The sequence below is a fragment of the Perca fluviatilis genome, chromosome 7 (assembly GCF_010015445.1).
Source record: "Perca fluviatilis chromosome 7, GENO_Pfluv_1.0, whole genome shotgun sequence".
Classification (NCBI taxonomy): domain Eukaryota; kingdom Metazoa; phylum Chordata; class Actinopteri; order Perciformes; family Percidae; genus Perca; species Perca fluviatilis.
Window position 1 is genome coordinate 22183429 of NC_053118.1, and position 16008 is coordinate 22199436.

General features: G+C 41.2%; 1 protein-coding gene across 1 annotated transcript in view; it reads left to right on the top strand.

The window, feature by feature from the left end:
• Window positions 1–14283: 14283 nt before the first annotated feature.
• The window catches only part of kcnn3 (potassium intermediate/small conductance calcium-activated channel, subfamily N, member 3), a 50816-nt gene continuing 49091 nt past the window's right edge, over window positions 14284–16008 (top strand). The window contains 2 exon segments of the mRNA XM_039805206.1: window positions 14284–14857; window positions 15503–16008. The exon segment at window positions 15503–16008 is cut by the window's right edge and continues 81 nt beyond it. Of these exon segments, the coding sequence (XP_039661140.1) occupies window positions 15529–16008 (480 nt within the window). The 5' untranslated portion in view covers window positions 14284–14857; window positions 15503–15528.

Genomic DNA, 16008 nt, shown 5'->3' on the forward strand with positions numbered 1-16008 from the left:
GTGATGTGTTTCTGGTATTTTCTTCTTATCAAAGTCCGTTATATTTATTTATCACCTAATTATTTCTTCACAGGAGTAGTACTTTCTTCACCTGAGGGTTGAGTTGTCTGAATTATACTGGTATTGACATTTTTTTGGGGGGGGGGATTATAGATGTTTATTGTGTCAGAGCTACTGTTGAGGGGACTAAAAATGTCTAGCATTGCCTCTGCTTCTGACTCCTCATCCAAGATGTATCTTTGGATTACATTTATCCATAAACAATGATTGGAAATAGATTTTCTAGGCTGAGAGTGTGCGTGAGTATGAGCGGCTAATTATTACAGCAGGGGCTCTTTTCCTCAGGGTGGCGTTTGATCCAGTGTTTCCTCCAAATAGCCGCAGAGCCTATTGCAATGCTCCAAAGGATCAGCAGATGGAAACGTGCTCACCTTATGGCAGGAGGCTGTGTGCATGTGTGAATGCATGTGGAGAAAGGCTACATGAAATCAGCCCCAGGTAATATTCATTGTGGCTGCTTGACAAAATCTGTGGGTAGATTACTTTTCAAGGTCTGTGCAGTGCTGGCATTTATTTTATCCGTAAACTAGCACATTATATTATGTGGGCTCCTTACATTAATTACATAATTCTTCAAGCTTACAATATTTTGGTCCTTTTGCTTTCATTTTCTGGCAGTGTGCGAGTGTTTTTATATTCCTCTACTTTTAATTATAGACCTTTTAAAGGCGAGGAGGGCATTTTAGCCAGCACCAACCTCTTCTATAGACTAGTTTAAGTTTAGGACATGTGTTGGGTAAAGGTCAGAATTAGTATAGTAGTGTATAGTCGATTCAACTTTATTATCATTGCACACAGTAAATGTCTATATAGAGATATATAAAGATAAACAAATGAACAATAGACCAATAGGGTAGTGATAGTAAGCAGGGATGTGAGATATATATACAAAACAGTATAAACATGTAAAGCAGCTAATGATAATGAGGATCAAACATAAAAAGGGTATTATGGAAGAAAATGTCTATTCGTCATACATTCTTCAGAGATATTTGTTATGTGCTGTAAAATCATGATACTAGATAATAGTAATACTCCACACTGTTTCAACAGTGTCTTAATGCAATAACACTGAGTTGTTGTTTGTTGTGTGATGTCTCACTGGGAACAATAGTGATATTCAGTGTCTGAATCAGCTCTGTGTAGCATTAGATCCAGCCAATCAGTGTAGTGTCATAAATAATTTTATCGTTAATGCCCCCCAAACTGCCCGTTTCGTTAGAGGAGGGTGTGTAGCAGTGGAATCCCAACAACTTCTGATAAATCACAATATAATAGCACACTGTGGTTTTACCGATGTGCATGATAATACCCCTACACTTAATTACAGTTGGAGCTAAGAAATCAATCAATGAGATTTCCTTTAAGTTGACAATAATTATATAAACGTGAGCACACATATAGATGCATATTTGTGTCGTCCGAATGGTCTGTGTGCAATAGTGATTCATTCAGAATCCCCAACTATCAAGTTTGATTCAAACTCTCTCATGTCAAGTATTTGGATGGTGGGAGGGTTGGACAAATAGTAGAGGGAGAGGAGTAAAGCACGATTGATTGAAGGATGGACGAGTGGAACAGGGCTGCATAAAGGGAAATATTAGTCCAGACCGTGGGGCTTAAATGAGCCAATCAATGCTCTCCAATGGAAATAAATGAGAGAGGGGAAGGAGGGAATGTATAAGGGCTGAGTTGGGAGAGAAATGGCTCAGAAGCTAAGCTAAAAAAAAATCACAAGATCATGAGAACTTGTGGAGTCCGGTGCAAATTTATTATGGTCATCAAAAGTGAGACAAGAGGGATGGAGCCTCAAGTCCATGAAGCATCAGAAAGGAAAAGAGGGGCCCTAGAAAAGGACTATGGTACTGTGAGGGAAATGGTTGGTGTATTCAGTTTAAAAATGAATACACCAACAGCTGTACTGCCTTGGTATAAAATAATGTAAAGGGGTAATGCACAGACACTCTAGAATTGACAATGTTACTGCCATCTTACAAAATTACCATCGTGCAATAATCTAACAGTCACTGTCGGAGGATGTGTCAATATGGAATAGAATTTTGCAGTGGTGTTGGTCATTGAATAAATGGTACATAGTGGGATTGTACTTAAATGATATTATGGCATTACAAACATAGAATGTTACTTATCGTCTATATAAACAGTATGTGTATAATTGTATGCATTCTGAATAAAAGTATTCATAATAAACTCTGGAAGTGTAACAATATACCACATGTTGCTGTACCAGCTAAACTATGAATAATGTCACCACTTGTGGTGTGATCACTTCATCACATTATACAGTCAAATAGCTTTTACTTTGATCTTTTGTTTAGATGGATTTGGGCTGCCTAGAACTATGAAGCCTAATGCTTTAGAAAGGTATCACACAAATATTACAAACCTAATAATGTTGGTTAGTCGGTAAGTCCACCACTTTGGTCCAGACAGAAAAACCTCAACAATTATTTGATGAATTGCCATGAAAGTTTGTACGCACATTTATGATACCAAGTGGGTGACTCCTACATACTTTGATGATCCCCTGACTTCTCCTGTGGTACCACCAGCACTTTTTCTGTAAAACAAATCTCAACACCGACCTGATTGATAGGCACAAATGTTGGTACAGATACACATGGTGCCCTGACAATGTATCCTACAGACTTTGAAGATCTCTTGACTTTTCCTCTGGCGCCATCATGAGGTCGACATTTGTGGTTTTTAGTAAACCTCAACGACTTTCGGCATTTAATCGTATACAAATATTCTTCGTCCCCTCAGAATCAATTGTAATACATTTGGTTAACTTTTGATTTGTCATATACCACCATCATTAGAGCACAATTTTAATGTGTCCAATACTAATGACATTTGCATCATCCTCAGCTGTACTTTGTGTTTCGTGCTAAGTAGCAAATATGAGCATGCTAACATGGTAAACTAAGTTAGTGAACATTACACCTGCTTAGCATCACTATGTTAGCATTGTCATTGTTAGCATGCTGAGGTTAGCATTTAGCTCAACGCTGCACTGTGCCTAAATACAGCCTCACAGCGCTGCTAGCTTGGCTGTGGACTTGTAGCCTTGTTGGGTATTGGTGTGTGGCCCTTAACCTGATTGACTTTTCAGACCCTTAGGATTAGTCAAAGTAAATGGATGCTGTCCAATGACTGCAAAAGCAGAATGGTACAATGCAAAGTGTATAATAACAAGTAGCCTAGTCAAAATGAGAACCATGCCATCCGTTCTTGTGTGAGGACTACAGTGTCTTTCATGTATTCCTTTCTCAAGTTACACAACTAGAAAAGTGGCTTGTGTGGAGGCTGAAGTCAGAAAGGCAGAGAGACAAGTTTGGTAATGAGGAAGAACTCCATCACTGACTAAGATACTGAGAAGCTGCTGGTTTGTTTTAGTTTGACTCTTTATACTTTTACGGAAATCGACTTATTTCTCTGGTATTTTTAATGGTTCTATGTTTTTTTTATGTTGTCTTTTTAACTACAACAAATACTTGAATGGTTGGTTATTTTGATTTAACTTTAACCATATTGACATTTCACATTTAAGGTGTTTGTGTTATGCTTACATTTGGAAACTACATGTACAGTAATGGTGGTTATTTTACACATGGTATTATATAGGCCTAGTAGCACAAAGCTAGTGCTTCCGTAATGCTACAATAATTAGTAGTAGCCTACTACGGAATGGAAATCTAGACACTACAATGATTGTACAGTAGCACCATGAAAATACAGTGGCATGGTAATTTGGTTACCACCATGATGGCACAGTACATTAGATCTAGTAAAATTAATGTATTAATTTAAGGAATACAGTGTCTCTAGCAGGAATCAGGCCATGCCACTTAGTTGAGAGATAGGAGACAGCTGTTTGGGAAGACTGCAGTCACAGTCACACACACACATCAACCCGCTTAAACTTTACTATCATGCTGACACTTTGGAACTGTAATTAGCTTTTGAACACTTTTAAATGTTGGTATTAGGACAGCTGCATACGCTTGCAGACATACTTAGCTGATTGCCTCTTCAATCAAGGGTGACACATAGCATATGATACAGCATTCCTTTTGTCAAAAGGCTTGAGACCTTGACTCCCTGCTACCTATACATTAAGAGAGGCCTAAATTTGACAGGGCCTCTCAGAACCATGACGACGCAGAAGAGGCCACAGAATTCTCATACCATCACTATCAACAGAAGAGAGGTTGGTGTTGGCTAGGGGAACCACCACAGTTTATTGCAGTTGATCAGTGGTAAGGTTCAGAAGAACAGTAAGGGTAGCCTAGAGTAATCTTTTGAATTGCTGCGCACATCTCAGATTTGTTGAGGGATTTAAATCGGTCTGGTGTTATGCTCAATGACTATTTCAGCCATTTAGAGTAACAATCCACCAATCAAAAGCTTAGAAGGCGGGATCGCAAATGGGTGCGGCATCTTCCTTCACAGCTAGTTAGCTGGCCTAGGGGCTTAAGGGCCCAACCATCAACTGCAACATCCATGGTTTGAGTCTGGCTGGGGAACTTTGTTTCATGTCAATCCCTATTTCTCCCTCCCCTGTTAGTCTTGCATTGCCAGACCCATCTCCACAGTCCACAGCGCTGTGGAGTAAGGTCTGGGTCCACCACACATTCTGGGATAGGAAAAAAAATAAACTCTGGGTTGTTTGCATTTCTTTAACTTAAAGAGGTGTTATCTCTTTGTGTGGACTTACAACAACTTGTAGAGCTGAGCTAATCTCCCACATTCTTGTTGACATTTTTCTGAATGTAACTAGCCTTTTGGTTATTTTATATGCCTTTATTAGAGATTTGACAGTAGAGAGATAACAGGAGAGACAAGACAATTGTGATTGGTTTAACTCCTGCTCGCCACCACTATCACAGCTTCTGTGTCCACTGAAAATGACGCCATCTAGACAGATATGTCACTTGCAACTCATTGATAGAGGCAAAACAGTATATATAATGATTATAATGATTTAGTGAATATAAATGGCAATTCACCATGATTATCAGGCTAGTGTTGGTCTCCAACATCAGTCTTTGTCACAGAGAATCCCTGTTGGGTTCTTTTGGCATCTGGGGCAACACAACCTGGAGAAGCAGCAGAACAGTACATCAAAATACTCTTGCACACTCTTGAGGGCATCAGGCTGGATATCAAACTAGAAGTTGCTCCAGAGCAGCTGGACCAGGACGAGCAGATGGTTCAAGATGGGGTGTTGAAGGCAAAGTAGCACCGGCCACAGCCATCATCTGGATAGTGAGTGGCAACTGGGAATATGATCTCGGCGTCATCTCTGGCCCTGTGATGTGGTGGTGGCTTCAACAAAACCCAAGCTAATTACCTAACCTGGTTTAAAAGAGTAGGCATATTTCAAACTGCGTGGGGCCACTTGGCACATAGATACAGGAGCTGATCTATCTGGGCACTGGTGGGCTTCGGGGGACTCTAGGACAAGTATTGCTGTCCAGTATCCACCCTAAAAAAAAAGCCACCCATGAAACCTCACGGGGGGGGGGACCTGAATATTAAAGTGACAGGAAAAGTGTATATGAGTGGAAATCCGGCAGTGTCACTAGTCTGCTGACTAGTGTCTTTTGGTCAGCAGAGCGCTGACACAAACACAGATCCAGTACATCAGCACCACCACAGCATACACTTTGCTATCATGCTGACACTGTGAAACTGTAGTAGCCTCTGAACTCACACACTCACACTTCCAAATATTAGTAAAATGACATGTGTAAGCAGCACTCATAAAAAATTAGCTCTTCATACTCTACTTCCACATAATAGCTTATATCGTAAGACCTGACATGGAGCAGTGAGCATTTTGTTTGGTGTCTGATACAATTTTCTGACATTAAGTCTCATAAAGCTGTGTCAATAGGCGTTGTGAGTATGTGTGTGTGTGTGTGTGTGTGTGTGTGTGTGTGTGTGTGTGTGTGTGTGTGTGTGTGTGTGTGTGTGTGTGTGTGTGTGTGTGTGTGTGTGTGTGTGTGTGCCTGCTTGTGTGTCAATCCTTTCATTAAAAGGGCACAGTTGTTTGAGGCGAGATGTTCTGCGCTGCTTGCTAGCCACTTAAATGGGAGAGCGGACGCATTACCCACAGCTTTCTGCGAGCTCCCCCACACCCCTCCTCCCCTGTATCTTTTACCCCCTGTAGTCTCTCCCGCTCTCTGTATTTGATTAGTCTCTCTTCTCAGGCAGTCAGATCAGAGTGCTGTTTGCTGTGCAGAGATCCATCTGCATATAGTGGTCGGTTTTAGGCTGTGGGTTAGACTGCACAGCTTCCAGGCCCCTAATGCAATCTGAGCCATTAGGATACAGTGGAGCCGGTGTAGGGCAGTGATTAGAGCATCTCTGATAGAGTGGGGCCAGTCTAGTGGTCTATTAAGAAGAGCCATTCAGCTATGCAATGCACTGACTCATCATCTCTCTGACATGTATCATAAATCTGATCAACAACAGGTGTCTGATTTTGAGAAAGAGAAAAAACAGCTTCTCCATTTACTTTTCTTCATTGACTCACCTTGTACTTCAGTCAGAGAGCAGTTACGTTATTCAGTACATTATATACATTTTACATTGTATTTACTCAGGCATTTCTATTTGATGCCACTTTATGCTTCTACACTACCACATTTCAAAGGGAAATATTGTACTTTTTGCTCCACTACATTTGTCTGACTGCTATAGTTATACAGATTTTGTTACCTATAACAAAGCCATGCTAGCTGTTTCCCCCTGTTTCCAGTCGTTGTGCTAAGCTAAGCTAAACGGGCTGTAGCTTTATTTCCCGTACAAACAGTGGTATCATCTTCTCATCGATGTCTCAGCAAGAATATGCATGTTTCCCACTATTTCTTTATTTGTTTAAATTATCGTTATTTACGGGGGACTTTACACTTAAGAGGAGCCAAATACGTAATGGCAAATGTGAAAAGGTTTGAAAGAAATGGTGAATGGAAGAACTGTACTTAAAATATAATGATTTCTGTGTGTGTGTGTGTGTGTGTGTGTGTGTGTGTGTGTGTGTGTGTGTGTGTGTGTGTGTGTGTGTGTGTGTGTGTGTGTGTGTGTGTGTGTGTGTGTGTGTGTGTGTGTGTGTGTGTGTGTGTGTGTCACTGATGCTGATTTTCAGTTGCTCATCTTTTGGAAAAAAGACCCACAGCGACTTGGTAACGGTTCATAAGTTAATTTCCGGCCTCCGAGCCGGTGATAGCCGCAGCCAGAGGCATTATATTTTTTCAGGTTGTGCGTCCGTACGTACCTATTTCCCATTCTCTCAGGTACGACTTGAATGAATTTCTAGAAAATTGCCCCAAACGTCTATTTGGACTCAAGGATGAACTGATCAGATTTTGGTGGTCAAAGGTCAACGTCACTGTGACCCATAGTGGACTGTCACTTTTAAACCTTTAACCTTGAACCTGGAATTTCCCCCAGAAATTTCTGGAATTTATGAGGGAATTTTCTGGAATATAACCACATTTTTCCAGGAATTTACTAAGAATTTACTGGAAATTTACTAGATGTTTACTGGAATCATCCATGTCAATATAGTGATAACTTTTCTTTTGTCCTTTTGGTCAGAATCTAATCAACCCCTCTCTCCTTTCACTTCTGAGCCTCCTTGTCCAAATTCTCAAATTTCCTCTGCATCTCTTATTTTCCACCCAATACACAATATTACTCTCTCCCACCTGTTGTGTCACTCAGATGTTTTATGTGATTTATACAGTATCCTGTATATGTTTTCCTGTAGTCAAGCTTTTATGTGGCTTTAAACTAGGAGGGAGACGAGAGAGCGATAGATCAGGTGGAGTGAGGACTCATCTGTATACTACAGCGTTGGCATAGCAACTGCCATCCCACTTTATTATTCTTCATTGTATTCTATTATTCACTTTCACATATTTCTCACTCCACACCTCTGACGTATGCTGCAGGGCAGAACTGTGGACTAACCTTTCCCTTCAATGGGCCCATCATTACTCCTTTCTGTCACGCCCCTCTGCTTTCATTGCTCCTAACTCTCCATCTTTCTCTGCTGCCCCTTAACCTCTGTTGACAATATTAAGACTTGTGAAAGATATATACAGTGTGGCTTCCCACCATTCCAATTCCTATTTTCTGTCAGTCCTAATGTGCCCCCAGGCCTCTGACAGCCCTTTTTCCATTTACACTGCTTTGTCGTGTTTGTCAAAGAAAGACTATTATTTTACCTAATTTGGTTGAGTCTTTTTTATTTCAGCAGATAAGTTAAAAAGAAACACAAATGGGAGGAATAGTGCAGGTGTGATCAAAACCACTGAGCTAACCCTCCACAACCACACACACTTGTTTTTAAACTGCATTCATTCCTTAAAGGACAGCATCAAATGATTAGTTTCATCATTGATTAATCTCCTGAATATTTTTTTGATTAATAAAAAAATTATTTGATCTGTAACATGTCAGGAAATTACATTGCAAAAATTACTTAAAAGATTAATTGGTTATCAATATTATTGCTGATAAATCTATTAATCAACAAATGGTTTGCAGCTCTGCATTCGTCAATCCTGACATTCATCAAAACTATATGCATAAACTTGCCTTCCCTAAACCAAAATCATGAGTCTTAAATTAAAAAAATAAAATCAGGTACAACAAATACAGAAAAAGATACACTCCCAAACATACATTTCTGTCTTTGGGCCCATTGTCCACAGTGAAGCTAAATAAATGGCTTTGATCTTTGATGGTGCAGACCTGACTTTTGACCTTTCCCCAGGCCTTTCTATGAAGAATTTACAGCTTGTTGAACCAGCCACTCCATCACTGACCCATCACGAATCAGCCCAGGGCAGTCACACATTACTGTGTTTATATAACCTCATGTGGAAGAAACGGATGAAACAATCCGTTGTCAAATTCAAAAGGGACACATGTAGAGCTTTTAGGGAATAAAATACGACAAAAACAAACAAACAAAAATACAAATAAATATAATATTGGCAACAGATAAAAACATATGATTGAAGGACATATTTTTCTACGTCATTAATGGACCACTGTGTTCTTTCCACGTTAGCTGTCTGAGTGAGGCATTGGCATATGGTTGGTGTTGTATAAATATGTGGAATAATCCGCCACATGATATGATTTGCTTTATTGATGTCTGTCAAGTTGCATAATCGCAAGATAGGCTGACCTGTTATAAGGAAACAGTCTAATCCGCTCTCACACAATTCCGCGTCAGCTTTCATCCAATTAAGGGTGCACTAATGCTCAAAGAGAACCATGATGTAAAACCGATTAGGCCAGGTAGAATAGTGTAAATATGCAGGATTATGGTGTATAGATTTAGTAGAGGTAGAATTATAAATGTATTAGTCTGCTAGGAATAAAATCAGAAAATCTCTAACGCAAAAACTGTGGTGAAGTCTTTTCCATACTCAGCTGAAGCCTCACAGAGACGCACCACGCCATGTGTTCTAGGTTTTTTCTTTTTGGTAGATTATAGTTTAGATATTTTGTTATACAGATGTATTCATATTTATTCACACAGCTCTATAAATGTGAAAATTATAGTTATGCTATAAGATGTTCTCATAAATGGCAACCTAGTTATTTATAACCTGAAGAATTTAAAAGGTGACGCAGAAATGGTGACAATAGTTGGCGAAATATATGACTAACAGTTCACTGACTGGCAGTACCATTATTAATCGGTGGAGCTGTGCAACTGGCCACATTTTTACCAGCTGCGACAGCGACAATGTTATTGTTTTCACATTGTGTGTCATCATGGCAAAATGTGGTCCTGGACAGGGGCGTCGGACTGGGGGGGAAAAGGGGACTGAGTACCCAGGGCCCTCATGTGAGGAGGGCCCAAAAAGATGCTAGAATGAATAGCTGTGGATGCGGGGAGGAGCCCATAGAAAATGCCTTTCTACAGGGCCCAGAATTTTGTGCTATGCCCCTGGTCCTGGAGACACCTACTCTAGTGGGAACTACCAAAGAGGCAGCTTGCCAGGTGTCTGTCTGTCTGTCTGTCTGCGCACAGATTTTGAGTTCTGAGTTCGAAGATGGGTGTGCTCCAACTAAGGGTAGGGGTGTAGAAAGTAAGGAAGGGCCCTTGGACAGATAACTGTGCTATATGCACTCACAAACTTTACAGGTGTGTACATCAAAGGTGTGTACATCAAAATGAAGGGCGAGGCTGAAGATGGGTGTGGTCCTAGCAAAGCCCTAGCCTAATTTGGCGTTGCGGCTGGTGTGACCCCATCGCATGATGTTCTCTACCATTTAAGTGCTTGTAATTCATGGGTGAAGCTGTGCAACTGGCACCACTTCCGGTCGTACTTTTTTTACGGTAGGCATACACTAATTAGAGGTAATGGCATCCCGCTGTGAAACGCCAGACTCCAGTGAACTGCAATACACAAACAATCAATCACACGCACATTAAAATACCATATGTGTTTATTTAACCTGTGTACTAATACATGCAAATCTTTGCATCATTAAGCCATTTTCTTCTAGTAATACTATTTACTATTAAATACAGATATAGTAACAATGACCCGTCGTTACACCAATACAGCTTTAAAATGTGTTTTGGGTTAACTTTAGATATGTGATTTCACTTTAGTGTATGGTACAGTTCTGTTGTAATGTGTCGTAAATTACCTAATAATAAGGGTCTAACCGGGAATGCAATGTCCTGGCAGCTTCCATAGCCTATATTACTGTAGTTGGATTGTGACGTGGTATTAAATGGTCTGATGTCTTGACTGGTATTGGAGTAGAGGATCGATGAAGCATGTAATAGGCTATGGATTATTTACTCCACGGGACTCCGGAGAACATCCAGGCTACGAGGGTGTGAAGAAGCGACCAGATGTGACCTGAAGCAGCTTGACTTTGGTTTACGGTAGTTTTTTTCCAATGAGCAACAAATGACACTGTAAGAAATCGAAAATAAAGGCCAGATAAATGTATTGTCCTCTGAGCTCTAAATGTTTTGTCTGACTATTATAAAGGCTAGGATATAAATACCATTACATCTGTCTAATTACTACTAATTACAGCCTGTGTTTTCTAATTAAGCTATAATAGGCCCATGTTGGTAGCATTAAATGTGGTGTCTATTTGCATCCAACTGTAGCAGATTTTGGATCTGATATGGCATTGTATTTGATTTGTAATTAGACTATGATTTTGTAAGATGATGACTAATTGTGTGTTATTATTAACTATTTTTTTCTGATTAGTGTGTCATTTGGTATAATAGTGTGTATGTTTGGTATAGTATGGCATTATATGCGGTCTCTAATTACAGCAAAATGTAGGTGTCTGGTTTAATTAATGTAGAACTGTGTTTGTTTACTGTCTAATAAAGACCGCATTATTTGTTTTGGTCTAATTTGATACAAAGTATGGCTTATTATGTCTTGGAACACCATTTTCAACCTTTTAAGTGTTTGTAATTCATGGGTGGAGCTGTGCAACTGGCACTATTTTCAAGATTTTAATAGTTTATAAAATGAATCCAGAGACAGGTATTCATTGAGTGAAAGGAAAGATACTGGATAGAGCTTAAGAGAAGGAAAGACACAGTAGCCACCATCTCTGTTTGCAACAGACAGGATAGATAGATGGTAGGCTTCATTCCCCCGCCTCAGCTCCATCCATGCTCCACCTCTTTGTCCATAGTCTGTATCGACGAAAGTTAATTTACTGGATAAAAAGGCGGATGTCCCTCGCCTTGCAAAACTCGGTTTGTTTCGGGAAACCACTACAAACTTCGAGCTAGCAAGCTACACACTGAAATTGGCAAGTTTTTAAGAAAATTTGGATTGTGCAACAAAGCAGGCCTGCTTGTTTATTTCGGGGAATGATTATAAAGATTTACAAACAATATGTTTACAGCATTTACAATCTAACTGGGAAGTTTTGGAACCGATTGGCGGGGATTTGCTATGAACAAAATACACACAGTTATGTTTAACCATGTATCCAGCTAATTTAAATAGCTCACGTTATTGTATTTGTGTGACCAGTTAACTTCATTTAATATTGTATGTGGCGTTTTCTTTTGCAGGGTGCAAATGTTCCACCAAAACAAGTTCCTTCCCGAGAACATTTTGCAAATCCACCGTGCAGCGACTGGAGCTTAGTTCCGCCCAAGACAATTGTGATTGGTTTAAAGAAATTCAAACAACACAGACCATTTACTCCTATCCAGGTGTCTATGTGTGGAGGGGCCAGACCTCTGGCAATGCAAGATTACTTTGCCCATATTTTGAATAGCCGGGAGCAGGTGGCGTCAGGCACTGGATAGTCTCGCTTTGCCAGACCATCCTACACACGCTGCGGAGGAGGGTCTGGCTAGTCCACATAGCATTCCGGGATGGGAGAGAAACTTCGTGCTCAGGATTATTGGCATTTCTTTAAACCACTCCTTGTCATTTGACTGTTGTTGTGCATGTCAACCAGATGTTGTCCTGTCTGTAGCTGTCATACAAGTCAGTTATAATGTTTAAGTTTATTAGATTATTTTAATATTTTACATTTTTAATACATTTATAATATTTGTGGTAATTAACATAAACATAATTAAGAACATACATGTAAAAATATGTCTAAAGGCACGTGTCTAAGGGTGTTTTCACACCTATAGTTCGTTTGTTTTGGTCTGAATCAGTTGATGAGTTTATAAACTTGGAGCGATTTCCCCTTGGTTTGGGTTCGTTTCACACCTGGAAAAAATCCAAGCATACCAAAATGCATCATTACAAACCACGCAAGAACGTTCACTCCGCTTATTGATCAGATGTGTCTGGGGTGGGAGCAAGAAAGTGAACACAGGAAGAAGGTCCAGCTCATTTCATTTAAATAATCAGACATTTGTCAACGAGACTTCGCTCTGCTGTGAAGGCTTTTGTCTCCAACTTTAGTAGCGGCTGGTTTGACTACAGAAATGCGAGGGATGACGAGCTTGACCACAGTCTATTTCTGTGAGAGAAACACTGCAAGCTGCTACACTTTGCATGTTCTGCTGCATCGAAAAGCAGATCTGACTACAGGAGCCGTATAGCTCAGACTTGTGGAGTACACATACAGAAGTTGGTGCTGTTTAAGGTCGGATCACATTCTCACCACAAACGAGCGATTGCTGCATTCCCACCTGCCCAAATGAACGACACCAAGAGGAAAAAACAAATTCTAGTGTGTTTCAACCTAACTTAATAAGGCAGATGTGAAAGCCCCCTAAGACTTCCATAGCCAATACTCTTGTGTAACAGTGAGGTCCAGTCATTATCATGTGTTGCATTTGTTTTGCACACTGTATAAAAACGGTTTTTTCAGAGCCTAGTCTATATCGTCAATGTTCCACACCACTTCTGGGATTGCTCCGGTGCCGCAGGAAATTCCGCCGGATGCACATCTTTTCGCAGATGTCCTATTTCTTTCCGCTTTCTTTGTGTTGGAATTTTAAACTCCGGTGGATTTATGAGGACTATGGTTAACTGCTCTTCAGATCTCTGAATGGTAAATTGAGACAGCTAGCTAGACCATCTGTCCAATCTGAGTTTTCCGTTGCAGGACTAAAACAACTTTTTAATGTAGACGTTCCACCAAAACAAGTTCCTTCCCGAGGCTATTTCGCAGCGGCTTTGTGCCGCCCATGACGATTGTGATTGGCAATAAGAAGACAGAAGATAAGTTTCAATTTGAATTGACAAATGTTTTGTCAGTTTAGCAATCGATATAGACCATTAGATTGTCAAAATAGTTTTCACAACTAAGTAGCCTATAGTTTAAACAGACAAATGTTTTGTCATATGTTTAGTTGACATAATGGCGGACATAATTTTGGCACAAATAAAACACCATAAATGATTATCTCGATGGTGTTTTTGACATTTAGTTGCCAGCTCCACCGTCCTTTCATGGGCGTAACAAGTGCCATACGCGACCAGATAGGCTATAGTCTTATTATAGATGCAGCATAGCCTACAAATGGATCGCATGTTTTCTGACGCTAACGTAAACAAAAAAAGAATAACCCCCAAATAGCCCGGGTACAATAAATTAGACATTTGTTTGGCGCCTACATCTTACAAACCCTGCCACCTGTTTTCAGCGCTTATTTCGCTCTTCTGATTCCGTCCAATGGGAATGAACGGCAGGTTGGGAGGCGGAGAAAGAGGGAGAGAAGTTGAAGGAGAGAGTGAGAGACAGATCCGGGGAGACAGTGAGCTGTAGATTGAGTGGAAGTCGGTGGAGCCATATATTAAATCACAGACTTCACTGCTCATCTGAGGACTGTTAGCCTACTTGACGTCTAGCTTTGCAAAAAAAATAAAAAATCTTTCCAGGTTTGTGTCGCTGCACGTTTTTGACGTGCAGCTACAGGTTGACCGATTTAATCCAGTCACTATGGATTATTTCTCTTCATCTCGAGTCGATTGTCACTAACGGGGTCGAAATGGGCACCGTCGAGAGATCACTGGTGATTGAGAAAGAAACAAACTGATCATATCAAGTGGAGCCGAGACGGAGGCAACATCTGTGGGGAGCGACGCACAATTTCGAGAGATACGCAAGGGACCTGTGGAGGGACTTATATGAAAGGAGACGAAGCGAAAAGATGATGGGATGGCCGGGACAACATGAAAAAGAAAAAGTGTGGTGGTCTATTTTCATCCAGGCAGTGATTCAACACAACTAACCTGGGGGACAGGGACTGAGAGAGAAGAGGTAGGAGGTAGGTAGAGAAACCGACAGGGAGGAGGGGGCCATGAAGGTGTCTGGTTATATCATACTGAAAGTAGGTTATTGTTTTGGATCAATCGAATGAAGCCAACTTATGGTTAACTAAGGTATACACACAGTCACTGAAGTAGGCTACTTCTCCTGCTACTAAAACTGACTGATGTGGAATTATTATCCTTTAGTCTCTGATCTCATTTTCATGGTGTAAAGGATCTGCATCATCCTTCTGGCTAACATCAGTGTAACACAGATGACATTTTATATGGCATAGATTGCTGGATGCCTTGTGGGATGTGAGAAGAAGAGGACACTGGGAAACAGAGAGAGAGGGGCGCTAAGAGAGGCTGACTGGGCAGCTGACTCAAATGTGACTCAAGGAATAACATATTCCCCAATTATGGCCACTTTTCTTCACTCTGCTGCCCCTCTTTGTCACACATATTCAGCTTTTTGAGTTCAGTCTTTATCCTCATTTGTTTTAACTAACCTTTATCCATCACAATGCTCCCCCACTCCTCCCTCCAGCCACTCGCTCTCTGTCTGTCCTGTCTGCATTGCTTATAGTCAGTGTTTTCTACATTTCTCCTGTGTCTTTCTTTACAGATCTTCTCTTCTCTTGTTTTGTGTTTGTCTGTAGACAGGTGCGTGGCCACAGCCGTGACCATGGAGCCTCCCCCCTCTCTGAGCTTGGCGCTGCTAGGAGGAAGCGAGGATGAGGACCAGCGCTTCCTCCTTCCCCTGGGCAGTATATCCCATCCCTCCACCACTGGCAACCAGCCAGGATCAAACCACTCCAACCACATGGGAGGATCAAGCCTTGACCGTTTAAATGGCAGCACCCCGTCCCCGTCCCCTGCCACGCCCAACTTGCCTCCAGCATCGCTCCCCAAGTTGCCCCTGTCATCCTCTGGAGCCCAGCCTCTGCCCCCACCCATCCCCAACGCCCTGTATCCCACCAGCACCCCGCTCTCCTCCTGCCTGGGCTCACAGCACAGCCTTAGCGGGGACAACTCCCCAGTTTACAACGCCCTCTTTTACTCCTCCCATTCGCCCTCCATGGAGCGGGAGAGGGACAGAGACCGTGACAGGGAGAGGGGCTGCAAACACAGACAGGCCAGCCCTCTGGTTCACCGTAGGGACAGT